Source organism: Magnolia sinica, chromosome 1 (assembly GCF_029962835.1).
Source record: "Magnolia sinica isolate HGM2019 chromosome 1, MsV1, whole genome shotgun sequence".
NCBI classification, from domain to species: domain Eukaryota; kingdom Viridiplantae; phylum Streptophyta; class Magnoliopsida; order Magnoliales; family Magnoliaceae; genus Magnolia; species Magnolia sinica.
In genome coordinates, this window is record NC_080573.1 from 26,940,001 (window position 1) to 26,957,263 (window position 17,263).

The 17,263-nt window shown below is 46.0% G+C and overlaps 1 protein-coding gene across 1 annotated transcript; it reads left to right on the plus strand.

Annotated features, from left to right (window-relative positions):
* Positions 1-14,960: 14,960 nt before the first annotated feature.
* LOC131245133 (phospholipase A1-Igamma1, chloroplastic-like) lies at positions 14,961-15,812 on the plus strand. Its single transcript, XM_058244380.1, has one exon. It carries the CDS (start codon positions 14,961-14,963, stop codon positions 15,810-15,812), a length of 852 nt encoding a protein of 283 aa, XP_058100363.1.
* The last annotated feature ends 1,451 nt before the right edge of the window (positions 15,813-17,263 follow it).

The following is a 17,263-nucleotide window of genomic DNA, read 5'->3' on the forward strand; positions in this document are numbered from 1 at the left end:
GATATGTCTCCTTGCACTAAGGTCTCGAACTCTAACGCTTGCTGCCGATGAATGTCGTCGGGGAAGTATTGCTGGTCGAATCGGTTAATGAAATCCTCCCATGTCCAGATGAAGTCAGCTCCTACAACACGGGTGATGGAAGTACACCAGTGCTTGACCTCACCCTAGAGAAGAAATACGGCTAACCGGACCCGCTGATGGGTCACACATTCCATCATATCAAAAATCTTCTCCATCTCGAAGTACTATCTCTCGGCTGCTGTCAGATCTAGCTCGCTCTGGAAACACGGGGGATCGAGCTGTCAGAACTCTCGAAGAAGGGCACATGCGCGCTCCTACTTTGCTTGGGCTGGCGAAATAAAGGGGTGCCTGCCCTGCCCCTTAAGGGCGACCATCATAGCTTGCAACATCTGCTGTAACCGGGAGGCACTCACGGGTACGGTCAGATCCGCACCTGTCTTAGGTGGAGGAGCGACATCCTTAGGTGGGGAGCAGGGATCTCTGGTGATGGAATGTGAGTCATAAGTTCTTTGGCGGGAGTCGCAGGTGGTGGAGCTGGAGTCAATCGAGTCGCTCTCATAGGAAGCATGTCCTATAGGGAAGAACAAAGGCACCTATCAACCTTGAAAACTCTCGAAAGCATGCACGTTAAAGGTCTATACAGAAGACCGCTAAGTTATCTGAACTCGGGACCTAATCATTCTAAACTCATAGCAGACATGTGATGTTGTTCTTAGTTATTTCCAAGTTATACTCTGATACCAACTTCTATCACGCCTCAAACTCAGAAACTGGGCTCATAAAATTTCTGATCGCCGAATCCGATGCCGACAGCCTCTATAGTACCCCATTATAGGCTCCCGGCACTCATATACTAAGTTCCAATCCTGGGATCCTACAACGAGGATTTTCACCATGAATTTATTCTGTAGCAAGCATAACCATAAGCATAACCCACGAACAATAACCAAGACACCATTGCAAAATTCACTATGATAAAAAAAAATTTTAAGGTACAATGCGCATAAAGGGAAATACAGTAACAGAATCGAAAGCTCTAGAAGTCCACTACATGCTCCAATCTCAATGCTGTTGCAGCATCCTAGTGTCACCTATACAACGGTCGTGCATAAGCTTACGAAAATCTTAGAGGGTGGTGAGAGTGTGTGCTCAATATAAGCATGCTTAGAATACAATATCAGAGTAATGTGGAATATGCTGGCAAATCTATGAATACTATCAGTTATACCAAGGCTATGCGATGCAAGGCATGAATGCTTTTGGCCATATCAAGGCCATACGATGCAAGATGTGAATGATGTCAGTAATATCAAGGCCATGCGATGCGAGATGCAACTCAAGCATACCAATCCTCATCCAAATCCACATATCAATGCAGCTCATCACTAGAGTATCAAATATCAGTACAGTTTTCACTCAGGATAATCACCGAGGTTTAGTACACTCCAAATGGCACTACCCCTTTCCCAGGCGCGCAGTCCAAGTGAGCGTAAGAAACCTCACTATCTGCCTAGCCAATGGCCTGTCAATACCTATCTGGCACATCAATAGCAGACCCATTTATGAGCTGGTCATACTCTGCCTAGTAATTACCCTTTACCCTCAGGCAGGTAAGGCCACACCCCCTTCCAACCAACTACGACATAGTGGGAGACACGACCTCTTGGTATGTGGCCCTCGTGCGCTCATGTATCCACTTGATCTAGACGTTGGAGTCATCCTCTAGAACCATTAGGTTCAGAAATTTTTACCTAGGGACATCTATGGCACCCCGATGCTAGTAACATTATTTTCGGTATCCAATCCAGCTCTCCACGATGTGCTTGTGGAGGCTGCGGCTCTGGTGTCTCTAGGGTGTGTAGTAACCACATCACACAATTCATGATACATAAGTCATACAATCCAGTCATGCATCAATCTTGCGTATACCGTATGCTTATGAGGGACAACACCACCTATCAAGGAGTCCCATAAACAACTTGCCAGAAGGTATATGCAATAGTCAGCCTCATGTCATCACAAGCATGCAGATGATGCGTACGAGCATGTATCATGATGCTATGCTGTCACATACTCATAATCGGTATTGATAATCGGCATCGATAATTGGCCTATATGCAAGGTGGAGTCCATAGATGTAGCTGATCCAAATCATAATATAAAGATTCAAATCGTAATATAAAGATCGGCCATCAGCCCTGGATAAATCAAATCCAATAGCACGGAGACATCCATCTATGGCAATGATGGACCATGCAACATCAATGGGGTCCAATAATTTGGGTTAATCCACTAAGAGAATGATGAAAATAGGCCTAACAAGGCCTAAGGGAAGGTCACAATGTGGTCATTTAACCATTATTACCTATCAATGTGGACATTTAACCAACATTGCTCCCAAGGAGTGGCCCACATATAACCTAAAATATAGTGGGACCCATAGACTCACTCATGGGCCACAAATGCATCACATTGGGTCTCACTCATGGGCCTCATATTCATTATATTGGGCCTCACCAAATGAGCCACAATTACATCACAATGGGCCTCCTCACATGGGCCATATATATACATTACAATGGGCCTTACTCATGGGCCTCAAATACATCACAATGGGCCTCATATACATCAAGTGGGCCACATCACATGAGCCGCACCAATGGGCCTCATATACATTAAGTGGGCTGCATCACATGTGCCTCAACAATGAGCCTCTTATACATCAAGTCGGGCCCACCGTTCCAGTTGAACTATCTGCACCATGCATCTATTTATAGAGATCATTTTAGAGCATTACCTAAAAAAAGAATCATATCGAAAGGTCATCTGGACCATACCACAAATAGCAGTGGAGATAATGACTTTCACTGTTAAACTTCACAGGGCCACCATAACATTTATTTTCCATCCAATCTATTCATATGGTCACAAAGACCTAAATTAAGAGGAAAAACAATTTCATATTGATCCAGAACTTCTGTGCTCTCAAAAGGATTTCAATGGTGGACATTCAATTCTCCACTGAGTTTTGCAGTGTGGTCCACTTGATAGGCAGAACTGCCTTTGCAAGATGGGTGGACGGTGTTAATAAAACACATACATCACGGTCAAGCTCACAAGACGTGTGGATGTCCACATAGCAGGTAGGTAACTGGTGGGGTCCACATGTGTGGTCCACCAGCAAAATGGACAGACAGTATGGATCAACAGATGCATCAGGGTGCGTCCCATAGCACTTGCTAGTGGGGTCCACATATATGGACGATTGGGATATAACATGTCCCTCAAGATCAGGCCCACCATTCTTACTGACGGTGATACAGATGGACAGCGTTGATGAAACACTTACCATGGTGGGCCCTCAGAGCTTGCTGATGTAATACAGTAGCTCCTCACACCAGCCAATCCATTTTCCCCACCATCCATGGATTGGACGGTGTGGATATACATATCATAAAGGTAGGCCCCATGTGTGGGGTGGGTCCCACCGTCCACGCAATGGACAGTGAGGATGAAACAGATGGACGACATGGTATGAAATAATACCTCATGCGGGACCCATAGAATTTGCTTACATCATGTAGTGGGACAGTTTGGAAACAAATACATAAAGGTGCGCCTAGCACCATCCCACGTGCTGGACGGTGCACGCACGACAGGTGGGGCCCATGCTCCACGGACGGACAACATGGATAAGACGTACATCATGGGGGGGTGCTGGGCCATTAGAGATGGATAGTTGAGAGACGTGTGAAGGGGAGGGGCCTCGCCACTATGGGCCCTCCCTAAACTCAATACAATGCATACATCAAGTGGGTCCTACCACAAGTGGGCCCACAAATAGAAATCAACGGTGGAAATCCTAACATCACCCACCTATATCACTCCTTCTTAGTCCCTTGGCTTCCTTAGCTACTATGCTCGACCTTTAATGGAGGATGATGAAGGTTGGATGCTGGAGATGAGAGTTTTGGGGTAAGGATGGCTCTTTCCCTATGGGAATTACTTGGATAGTTGCTCTCCTGGGGTGCTTAGGAGTGAAGAGAGAAATGAGAGAGGTAATGGGATGAAAAGGGATGGGATGGGTGTAAGGAAGGGATGGGTGATGTAAGAAAGGGATGACTGAAGAGAGAGAGAGAGAGAGAGAGACAGAGAGAGAGAGAGAGAGAGTTGACTTTTGGAATGGGAGGGAGATGGGTAAGGTATGGGTTGGTACTTGACATGTGATGAGATGTGTACTTGATTGATTGATATGATGGGTTGTCTAGATTCTCTTGAGATTTGCAACGTGCGGTGTTTTTCTCAAAATAAATGTGGGCTAACAACTCCTGGCCTGAGTATCACATCAGTGCACTAGACGCGGCAACAGCGCGGTCACTAGGGTACAAGTCTTAGGTCGAGTTGACTCAGACATACGAGATGCAACTTAGGGTCGTGCGCAAACGCTGATTATAAGTCGCGGGTCGTCGGAATTCAACAGGAATGATCATAGGATCCTACGAAACGGTACGGTACGGTCTAGGATACGGGCCTTACAACAGGCAATACCAAGAGATGTGCAAGAACCTTGGGATCAGATATGTGTACTCGTTTCCACGACATCCCCATGCCAATGGACAAGTCGAGGCAATCAGTAAGATCATCAACCAACACCTCCAAACTAAACTCAATAGGGCTAAGGGGGCTTGGGCTGAGGAACTCTCTAAGGTTTTATGGGCTTACCGAACTACAGCTAGAACCGTGATAGGATAAACTCCCTTTTCCCTGGCCTATGGGTCGGAAGCGGTCACCCTTATGAAGGTCAGACTGCCGACCGCCCAAGTAAGTGCATTTGATGAACATGACAACGAGGAACTACTAACACTCAACCCCGATATTCTGGAAGCATGAAGAGAACAAGCTTGATTTCGGATGATCGTCCGTCAGTAGCAAGTGTCTTGATTCTACAACGTATAAGTCAAGATCAGACGATTTCGAGTGGGAGACTTAGTCCTCCGGAAGACTCTTTAAAACACCAAGGAGGTTAGTGCGGGTACATTAAGGCCCAATTTGAAAGGGCCCTACGTGATTGCAAGCACCGTCCGACCCGGTACATATCGATTGGAAGATCTGACCAGCCAGCTATTGCCCCATCCTTGGAATGCCGAGCATATTAAGATCTACTATCCCTAAGTCGGCCGACGGATAATCATTGCTCAACCTTCATCGGCAAACATGCAAGAATCCATGGCAAACAATGTAAATCGAACAATGGATTGCAAGAAAAAATGTATTCATTGATTGGATCAGAAATTTCACATTGATATTAACTTAGCATTTACATCAGTATTACTTAGCAAAAAAAACAACAAAAGTACATAATGTCGAGGGTGGACGATACTCGCTTCTACAGATGCTCTCGAGCTCGGTGCTCGGCTGCTTGAAGTGCCTAAAGCTATGAGACCCGACCCTAGTTCTCATGTGTGCGTCTGTGTGTGTAAGTATGCATCTTGTTCATCATGGTCTCGCGGTCCTACCGGTCGAATTTCGGTGACCCGCGACCCTCGGATTATGTTTGCGGTCATCCTTAAGTCAGGTCACGTAGACCCGACTCGGATCGACCCGAGACTTATGCCATCTTGTTCGCATCGTCGCTGTGATTCCGACGATGTGTATTGTGCATCCATCCGACTTATGGATTAAAAGTTATGAGCATTACATGATATGGTCCTTGATCATATGGCCCACTTTTGTGCAAATGCATGAGGACCACTTCCATGGAACAAGTCCCCATACACACTACACACACACCACACAAATCCTATGGAAACACCATCCATCTCAACAAACATTACCAAAGCCTAGCCTAAAAGCCTAAGCATTGTAATCTCCTCTCTATGATAATGATGACTTCTCTTACAAAATAATGATGGCATTTTTCTCTCTCTTTATTCTCTCCCTCCCTCTCATTTCCCTCCATTGCTAGAATTTCTAGCAACCTCCCTTCCATCTCTCTCTTCTCCAGGCCCCTAATCCTTAAAATACTCCCAATCCCTCCATCAAAAGTAGATCTCCACCATTAAAACTTCTTCCTAGGCTCAAGACCTTCATGGTGTAGGAGTTCGGAGGCTTAATTTGCAAGTGGGTGATTATAATTTCTGATTTTCTTTTCTACCCTTTGATCTTATTTTTCTTCCTAGATGGATCATATAGGACCCACCAATCCATGGTGGGGACCTCATTTGACCTCATGGATGTGGCCTTTTGGCCCATCCTACATACATATCATGAAACATGATGAGGCCATTCTCCATGGACCCCATCGTGATGTATTGTATCATCCACTTTATTTCAAAGGCATCTAGACCCTATAAGCCATGTTGGGATAGCATCCCAACCACCCATTCTAGTCATAGATCATGCATGCATTAGTATAATGTTGCATGTTTAAGTAACAATGTTGTATGGTTGAGATTGACTATTGGGAGGGCCCATTAGTGGCGGGGCCCTACCCCTATTACTGGATTATTCTCTTTTCTTCTTCTTTTTTCTCTGATGTGTGGATGATGATGTGTGTGTGGCCCATTTGGGGGCCTAGGATGTCCCAAAATACATAAAAATAAAAATCTAGCAAGGTGGGACGCCTTTACCACCCAACTCCATAATCAATGCATGCAAGTGTCCTAGTCTTAGTCTGTGATCTGGACTTATGTGGGACCCACTGAGGAAGGCCACATATCCTTTTTATGACTAAAATTATTGAGATATAGGCTGATGTGTCCAGCCATGTATTGCTGTCCAAAAATCTGGACTGTTGCATGGACTGTCATGTTCAATCTTTGGCATGGATTCATTATTTTCTTTATAATTATGGGGTGTAATGAGAAGGTGTGGACCCCACCTTGAGGTGTGGTGCATCATACCTCAGATGGCCCATGAAATGGTACCCAAAAAGGAGGCCCATAGGGGTGGGCAGTCCACCTTGTTGGGTTGTCCAGCCCACATGTATAGGGGGAAAACTTACACTTCAGCTTAGTTTCTCTGAGGCATGGGCCACTTTTGTGAACCCCACCCTACTATATTTTATGAAGGAAATACTAAACCTCCATTTTCCTCCTCCTGGATGAAGTTTGGGCCTACCTTATTGGGTAAACAATGCATGGACAGCAACATCTCATCCTGGATAGATTGGAATTCCTAATTTAATTAAAATATTCATGAGGATCTAAAAATCATAAAGTTTTGCAGAGAGGTGGTCCAATCATTTTAGGACTCACCTAAAAAATTTTGGGGCCAATGGACACTTGTACACACCATGGTAGTGGCTGGACCGCCCCATTACAATATGGTGTCCAAATCAGTCCGATTTTCAGGACAGATTGATTTCTTTAAATAAATTAAAATATTTATAGATGTAAAAAAATTTTAAAATTTTGTGGAGGTATGTTATACCCATATTATGACCCACCTACCAAATTTTAGGTCTAATGGACTACTTTGCACACCGTGGCAAGGGCCGGACTGGCCCACCACATTGGGACGTCCATGTCAGTTCGATTTTCTGGACAGTCTGTTTTAGTTAAATAAATTAAAATATTTTTAAGTATCCAAAAATCCTAAAATTTTGTAAAGGTGTGGATCACCTATGAAAGTATCACCCTAAAAAGTTTTAAAACCAACGGACATTTGAGCCAGCCGTGGTACGGCTGGAAGTGGCCGACTAGACAGGGACGCACAGGCTGGGGTGTCCAGCCTGCTTCGTGGGCCCACCTTAATGTGTTGTATATCCCACCACTCATCCATGTGGGGTACTTAAGGGATTGATCATCCTCCCTTTTTTATTCAATTGGGGCCCATTGAGTGGATTTTTGGGCCAGATACCCCGGGCCCATAGGGCTGCTTACACATGGGACATCCCTGCCTTAGGCTACTGCTGGGCATGCATTCCAACGACCTGGCCCACTTGATATATGTGCTGCATATCTTCTCTCATCTGGTGGGGCCCACAGTGATGTGTGTAGGCCATCAAGGATTAAATATACTAAGAAATACTTCTATCGTTGGACTCCAACCAACCTAGAAATTTGGGTGGGCTGGAATTTGGCATTGAGCCCAATAATTGTTGCTTATAAATGTTCTTTTGGGGCGATATGGCCCACTAGATTTGAGGAGGTTTTAATTCAGTTATCTTACCATTCTAATTTTATTTTTGGACTTAATTAGTGCAAGATTAGAGGCCCATTCCAATTGGATTCTTCTTGGGCTAGTCTTCTAGTTAATTAATGGGCCTTATAGCCTTGGTTGGGCTGGAACTTTTGACAGGCCCGTTGGGCCCTTGGGTCCTATATTTACCACACCATTGTAATGGGTCTTATGGCCAAATACTCAATTAGTTGGGCCCTTGCTTACCCACTGTAACAAATACATACTTGGGCTGAGACGTGAGGCCCAACTTGCTTGTGTTAAATATAAGGATTTCCCATATGTTAGGATAATGGGCTGCCCATTAGGCCCACCACAATGGTTGGGCCCTAACCTTGCTTAAGGGCCCACCAGGTTGCCTATGTCTTGGGCTTAGTGTATGGCCCACTGGGCCATGGATTGATTGTGCCTTGAACCTTTCTTGGCATACGTAGCAGGCTACCTTCTGGGACCTAGTTGAGATTGGATGTCCTCCTTGGTGGCCCCAAGGTAGGCCCATAGAGGCCCTTATAGGTGGTTTAAGGCCTACCTTGGGGCTGACTAGAACCGTTCCTCCTTAGGATTTTAACTCTCTTAGTTTGTGGGTCATCCCAAAGTATTGAGCTCCCACTAGAGGATTTTTCTTCTCCTTAGAACACCTGTCTATATGTCTAGACCTTAACCCTCCTTGGGACGGAGGATTCCATATTCCACAGGTAGCATACTTATACCATTGTACCCCATATGCATCATCTGTATGAATTAATTGCATTATATGGTGGTCATTGAGGGATGGAGTTTCTCCCCTTATGCACATTGAGTGCCTGAAGCTTATTCATGATCTGTGTGTGCAACTCATGTATTGGCATCGCATTTCATGATGATACTGTCCTTACTTCATCAGGGCCTTGCCTCCACAGGGACATTTGTCGATGGCCGTATGAGTGGACACTAGAAATATTACTTGAGCATATCAGGTGCATAGAATGCCCATGGGTAAAATTTCTAAAACTTTCATGGTACCAAGGATCTGCTCCAACGCCATGACTGAGTGAAAACTATGAGCGCACGAGGGCCTTATACTGTTAGGCCGCGACTCCCACTGTTGTGTACTCGGTTGGATAGGGATGCGACCTTACCTGTCTGGTGTGAGGAGGCATTGCTAGGCTGAGTCTGACCAGCTCGTAAATGGGTCCGCTACCTTCAGGCCTTGTTGGTAATTGGCTGTCCACAAGCAGGTAGTGAGGTCTCTTACGCTTGTTTAACTATAAGGGTTCTGTAGAGCTGCAGTCATTCAGCAGTGTAATTGACCCTGGTGATTTCCTTATGATTAGAAATGTACTTGACATATGGTTTGGATATGAGCACTGACATTACTTGCATCATATTAGCATTGGCTGTGTAAGCCCCTTCATGCATTGCTTTGGTATGGCATCCAGTACTCATTGCATCGTATTAATAATAAGCCTTGGTAAGGCTGGTGATATTCTCATTAAGCATGTTTCTTTCCTTGTACCTCATACTATTCTTCTGTGCACCATTGACACACTTTCACCACCCTCTAAGCTTTTATAAGCTTATGCACGATTGATGCGTGCAAGAGACTCTAAGCAGGCGTCGTAGCAGCAGAGCGTGGAGTAGATTTGAGTAGTGAGGACTCCAGTGTTGCTGATTTCTCTCTCTTTTCTTATTACCTTATGTATGTTCTTTTGAACCTGATGTAAACTTATAAAAGTTCAAATTCTTAATGGATTTTGTAATGTGTGCCCTTTGTTATTCTTAGATATACTTGCTGTGATCTTGGGTATGCTCGTATTAGAATGATTATACTATTATGGAAATCCTCCTTATAGGATCCCAGGATCGAAACCTACTTTAGGAGCCGAGAATGGGGTACTTGGAGGCTGTTGCGGCCAAAATCGGCCATCGGGCTCCTTGTGAGTCCGGTTACCGAGTCTGGGGCATGACAAAAGCAGATGTGGGGAGCATAATGGAATTTTGCTCTACAAAGCTAACTTCTAAGCTCAGTCGCCGCATTAGGAGTTGACTCATGTGCCACCAAAGGACCTGCCTTTGGATCAGCATCAGGAGTCACCTCAGTATATTCCTCGAGGTCATTCACGACTCCCTTGCTTAGACCGTCGGATCTTGACTCGCTCTCGTCGAAGCCAGAGAGGTCGAGATGAGGAAAGCTCTCCTTCGTCCCCCTCACGCACTCAGCAAAACCCTGACGAAAGAGAGTATTCCTCTCACCCTCAAAGGCCTAGGACGATAAATACTCCTCCATGGCCTCTCTCTGAGTAATGACGAAAGAGGCCTTAGTCTCCATCCTAATCTAATTGGCCTTAGTACAAGCCTCAATGCACTCCTTATGGTTCTTATCATATGCTACTCTGATCTCTTCCAATCGCAATGCCAGGCGGTCCCTCTCCACTGTAGACTCCTTTAGAGCGGCCTTCGTCACCCCTAGCTCAGTTATCGCAGAGGCCGCTTGAGCCTCTGCCCCCATAGCTGAGCCTCTGCCTCCATGGCCAGCCTATTGGCCTTGCCAGCTCGGTGCGGGCCTTCAGCATGCATGGTGCAAACTGTACAAAAGAAAATAAATGAATCAGTATTGAAGTAAGAGACAAGACGAACAAACAAGCAACAACGGTTATATCCTTACCTCAAGGAGCACCATCATCATCTTGCCAAGCGTCTGCTCCATGGAAAGTGGCTCGAAGAGGCTGGCAAACTCCTCGATCCCCTAGCAACTCGCCTAGGTGAGGATCGCCTCAATGTGCTAATGGAAGCTTCCTCTCTCTTCCTCAGCTACCTCCCCTCTGGGAGGCTCATCCTCCTCCCTCCTCGGGGGGACCTGCTCTACAACAAGTCCTGGCTCGGGAACCTCCCAAGGCTCAGGAAGGGCTGCCTCCATCGCCTTCGTACCATCATCCACGACCTCGATTACGGTCGGATGAGGAGGGGCGGCCGTCCCCTTATCCTAGGAGGACATCTTCTGCTTCTTTGAAGCCCAAGGATCACCTTGAGGAGGAGCATTGACTTTGGACGGAGGGCGGAGAAGAGGCCGAGCTTCAGACATCTCTGTAACACAAATGAGAATACAATAGTGTCAGCAACAAAATCACTGCCAAAAAAACAAACAAAGTTCAGATCATCAGCTACCTGTCAAAGCCATGTACAGACCCGACTAAAGAAGATGCTCTGGTTGGAGAAGTCTTCTACAAGATCTCCTCTCCAGGCTCAAAGCTCGCAGATCCCATATTCTCGCTACAGAACCAGGGACGAGCTTCGACCGCCGCTTGGGGATGACTAAAAAGTAAGGAGCATAGTCAGAAAACGTGAAAAGAATACTTAACCGATTAAAGCGACACGCAGTATTACTCGAATTACCTGCCTTAGAGAAGGCTCGGGTAATATAGGGTATGAAGCTTCCTTACTCAGGCGTCTCCCAGCGACCAAAGGCCCAGAACCACTGATCCCTCCAGTTTTTATTGGAGGACCGCCAGGAGGGAAAATAGTACCAGCCGGGCTGCTGAGGGTTTGGCCGTACTTGGTATTGATGGAGGCACTCCTCCACACTTAGCTCTGGCTGCTCCATTTCGGCCCACAGAACCACACAGCCGAACAAGTCCCTTCACCGATTCAGAGTAACTTGCCCTGGAGCCATATCAAGGCTACCCAGGAGACGCCGAGTGACCTCCTAAAGTGGTAGGCGAAGGCCATACTGCAGCGTAACTTGAAAGATTACAAATGCCCCAGGGGGGTCGGTCGGGCAGCTCATCCGACAGAGGGAGACATAGGATGATCAACTCAGGAATATGATACCCGATTCGGATCCGAAACAGATCATCCTCAGTCAAAACCAAGGGTACCCTTAGACTCTTCCTCTACCTCAGCCTCCTCGACTTCATCCTCGGACGGAGGGTCAGACCGGCCAGGAAAATCTTCCACTACCGGATCCCGCCTGGTAGGCAAATTCGATGTTCTGGCAGATGCCACCGGCCTTTGCACCGGAGATTCTAGTATTCTTTACAAATGCTGGAATGTGATATCTGCATTCACCGCCATCTCAACCAGTAACGAGGGTGATTCCGAGGCAGCCCAGAAGCCGCTCGCTTCACCTTCATCACTGTAGACTCCCTCCCAAGGGCTTACGGAGCCTTACGAAATAAAGAAAATGGAGGGAGAGAAAGCTCACTGGAGATTGTGGAGATACCGAAAAATGCAGAAAAGCAGAAGGCAGAAAGCGAAGAAAGGGAAGGAGTGGAGAGAGTAGAAGAGAAGATGAAGATGGGCGCGAAATGCGAAAATGAGGACACTAAGGCGCCCCTTTTATAGTCATACCACGTGACTCGTCATTAAATGGAAAGCCGAATCGGCATCTCCTTGGATGCCCCGGCTCGACATGTGGCACCACACTATGCGTTGTTTGGGTCTGCCATTAAGAGCCCTGCCATGCATCTCTCTCCTATTTGTCCTGCCATCAAAACGATGGCCTTACGGCTCATGCAACCTCGGGAAGCGAACCAACACGTGTTAGAACAAGGTAATATGTCCCGATATTCGTGTTGGCCACCGTATAGGCAAAAAAAGGCTCCATCATAAGCTCGGTCCAAATACAATCCGACCCAATTCTGATCTACTCCTCGACCTCCACAGGTGTCGACAAGGAGTAGGGGGCTCACTGTTGTGGAAAAAATATGACAAGTTGGTAAGTCGGCTTGTGGAATGGACCAACTCTACAGACATGGCCCGGGCTCCCTAGTCGTTAAGCCTGACCGAGGCCTACATGTCAAGAGCCAATAGGCACCGAGCCAAGAAACAACAGGCGTCGAGCCAAGAGTCAAGGCCTTCGGAGGCATATAATGTCGAGTTAATGCATAGGTCAGCCAAAACACAGGTCGATTGGATCATGACCTAACCCTAGTCTGGTCTACCAGTTAGGTCGGCCATGAATCGGCTATCTACAACCGACCGCAACTTGATCGGTGCACAACTCGATCAGCATCATTCAATATTATCTCCTGTAGAGCCAAACCAAGGAGGCGTCTTGAGATAAAAGTTCTACTTTCTGAAATCCTCGAAAGATAACTTCCGATCCCGAAAATTTAAGAGATCGAAGATCTCAGGATTAGCTTGGATAAGGAATACAAATCTCTTGCAAATCAGAGAAATATTCCAAATCTATGGGATTGCACCTCCTCTATAAATAGAGACACCGAAAGGTGAAAGGTGTACACATTCTCACCCCTAAGTTATTATCACACCATTAGACCCAGATTCCAGGCCTAACTTTAGCATTAGAGGGTCCCCCGAATAAGCTAGGGTCTCCTTTGTCCTCTTCCTGTGCAGGTGTTCGAGTCGTAGAAAGGTGGTGAGCCGAAATAGGCATCAACAGCACCAATTATTCAAACGGCCTAGTTTGTCACCTCGATGGTCAACCAACTTTTAGAAAAAGAAGTGATGATCTATTGATATAATCTCTCTCTCTCTCTCTCTAAGGATGGAATTTGCATTACCGGAAGGAATTTACAAGGAGTCGGGATCCTCTGTTATCAGGTCAACAGAGAATTCCTGTTACCCTAATGGTTTGGCGTCCGAAGCTGTTTTTTATTTATTTTTATTTTTTTAGTGAGTGGTGACGTGGACCAATGAGAATTTGGGTATCAGGAATTCTCTGTTGACTTGATAACAGAGGATCCGGACTCATTTACAAGACTAGACATTTCGGGCTGACGCTGATACAAAACCATCAGCAGCAGCCTTGTTTTTTGTTAGTTGATTTTAGTATAACTCAAATTAGACTCATTCAAAAATACAGATCCCATTTGATTGGCAAATAAACACTATGGAAACATTAAGGTGTGTCCTGAGAACTTTTTAATGGTTAAGCTTTTCAATCACCTATTTCCTAGAGTATGGTCCGCCTGGCATCTGGACGTTCTTCATTTTTGGGATCCTGCCCTGAAATGATCTGGCAAGGATGGACGGTGAGGATGCACAGTACATACATCAAAGTGGGCCCTACGACCCTCTTGCCTGAGGTCGGGGTCCCACCTAATCCGCTCCTTGATAGTACATTTTCGGTCAACCTAAAGAGAGTTGATCGAACTGACTACTGGGATAGGGTGTAGGCACAAAGGGGTCCACCTGATCAGAGGACCCAATCTCACATATACTCTCATGACTAACCAAGTCATTGGCATTTGGATACGCAGAAGATGGGCCACGCGTGGTGCCCAGTCAAAAAGCATGACTCTTCAACGTCAGTTGTAGTCGTTTCTTTGAAAGTTTACCACGTTTCTTTCAATATATTCGATTATCCCCGTAAATAAATGCTAAAACTGGTGAACACATTCCCAACAGTGATCCCGGCGAGAACCGGGCCTACTCTGAGGTATCCGCACCACTCTGGGAATCGCATTTGATCCACATCAGCATCAGAGGCATAATCAGGGCCATCTCCCCCATCTAGATTTACGCACCTCTCCAACTGCAGCAGACTCAAGATCACCAGCCCACTACATCTCCCATACATGGACAATTCAAAGACTCCCATGTCGTCCCCCAAGGAAGATATCCCTGCAATACGGTGCAAGATCCACAGCCCATCCAGTTCTACACACCCGATCGACCCACCAGAGACATCAGCAGCTCCATCTCCCTCAATTATTCTCAAACGTCGCCCATCTCCACTTACGCAGCTCTCCAACAACGGAAGGCCTCAGATCACTGGCCCACTACATCTCCCAGACATGGACAATTAGTTCACTCCCATGTCGTCCCCGAATGAATATATCCCTGCAAAATGGCACAACATACACAGTCCGTCCAGTTCGACCCACCTGATTGACCCACCAGAGACATCAGCACATCCATCTCCCCCAGTTATTCTTAATTCTCACCCATCTCCACATACGCTTCTCTCCATCTGCACCAGCCCCCATATCAGGAGCCAACGAAGCCCATTGGGTAGACATCTCCCAGACATGAACAATCTGATAATTCCAATGCCATCTCCTAAGGAAGATATCCATGCGAAATGCCAAGAGATCCACAGTCCATCTTGTGGAACACGCCTGGTTGATCTACCAGACCTGTGGCTCCCACAGGAGATCGTACGTTATGGAGAATTCACACAAGCCACGACCATGGCTTTCAAACTGGAATCATACTGTGGGAGCTGTCAACACCATCTAGGGATGCTCTTGGAGGAAATATGCCTCAATAAGCATGGTTACAAAGTAGCCAAGTTCATCTATGCCTACATTGATGGGCCCAGTTGGATGCGCCAATGGGCCGGCAAAAAGAGCAAGGATACAACTTTGATTGGCTATGTAGCATTCAGTGACAACTGTAAGTCCCAAGAGATTGGACGTAGGGACATTGCCGTGGTGTGGCGTGGGACCAAAGCATTCTCGGAGTGGTTTAAGGACATTCAAATCGATCTCGTTCCCTCTGGAAATGATGCTGATGTGAAGGTGGCATCAGGATTCCATAGCATCTACACATCCACGGGTAACTTGTCCAGCTACAACCAGTTAAGTGCATCAGAACAAGTGATGGAAGCAGTGAAAGGTCTTGTTAAGTCGTACAAAGAGAAAGTGAAGAGGTGGGCCTCACCATAACTGGTCACAGCCTAGGTGGGGCCTTATCTCTCCTCAACGCCTACGAGGCTGCCTCCTCCCTCCATGACCTCAACTGCCAAATCCGCGTCATCTCTTACGGGGCCCCACAAGTCGGTAACAGGGCATTTAGAGACAAGCTCAAACAAATGCAAGTGAAGATACTGCGGGTGGTGATCAAGCAAGATGTGGTGCCAATGTGGCCCGCGGACCTTATCAATGAGAATCTGTTGGAATGGGCTTTCGATCTAGTGGGGCAGCAGAACTCTCTGTTCAAACATGTGGGGACCCAAATGACGCTGGTTGCAGATGGAGTTGCTATTCCCGAAGCACATAAAATAAAGACATACCTTTCTCTTGTGAACGGTTCGGATAGTCCAGCGTCTGAACTTCCATGTGGATGCTCGGTGGGACGTGCCATCGGTGAACAAAGCTCTGTTGAAAAGTAATTGTAATTTGTAATTTAAAAATATCTATGAAAAAATGTAAAAATAAAACTCCCTAGTCAAGAAATATTTGTAGATGTGCGTGGAACAAGTTGTGGATTTCATGAAAATGGACGAAAATTATATATGGTATATAGAGAATTGTTAAGTACCTATAAAAATGCTTACGGTGAGTCTCATGAGGAATGCAGATAACCCAAAGTTTGTTGTGTAAAAGCCCTCTGTAACAAAATCCCCTTCTCTAGTAATAAAATCTCTACATCCAGCTAATCAATCTTTCACCTGTTTGACAATTTTGGTATATAGCCCAGCTTTATTTCAATTCCTTTCTCATATAAACCTAACTCAATCTATGGAAAAAAGCTCCAACAGCTGTACCTTCAGTTGTTCTTAAAATCTAGTTCATATTTTGTATGGAGAAAGTTATGATTATCGAGGCTTTCAAATGAAGAGCCAGAGAAATGTTGCAGCACTTCGCATCGTGAAATAAAACAATGTAAAGGGAGAAATACAATCGAAGAGGTGCCTTACTACAGAAACACACATCACACGTGTTTGAGATCATTGCCCTACACCAAAGCGGGCACACCATTTATGCATTTGCATGCAGCAACGTAAAGACAGTGGATCGAACTGACTACTGGGCTAGGGTGTAGACACGAGGGGGTCCACCTGATCAGAGGAACCATCTCACACCTACTCTTACGAGTAACCAACTCAGCTCTCCAGTGGCATTTGGATTCGTAGGAAGGTGGTCCATCTGTGGCATCCTGTTCAAAGCATTACTCTTCAAAGTCAGTTGTGATCATTTCTTTGAATGTTCCTCACGTTCTCGTTTCATTCTGTACTTTGGATTATTCTGGTATAAAAATTCTAAGACGGGTGAACATACTCCTAACAGCGATCACTACAAGAACCGAGCCTGCTTAGGTTCCAGGCCATTCTGATGATAGCTTTTGATCCACATCAGCATAGAGGCATAAGCAAGGCCTCCATCTCCCCCAGTTG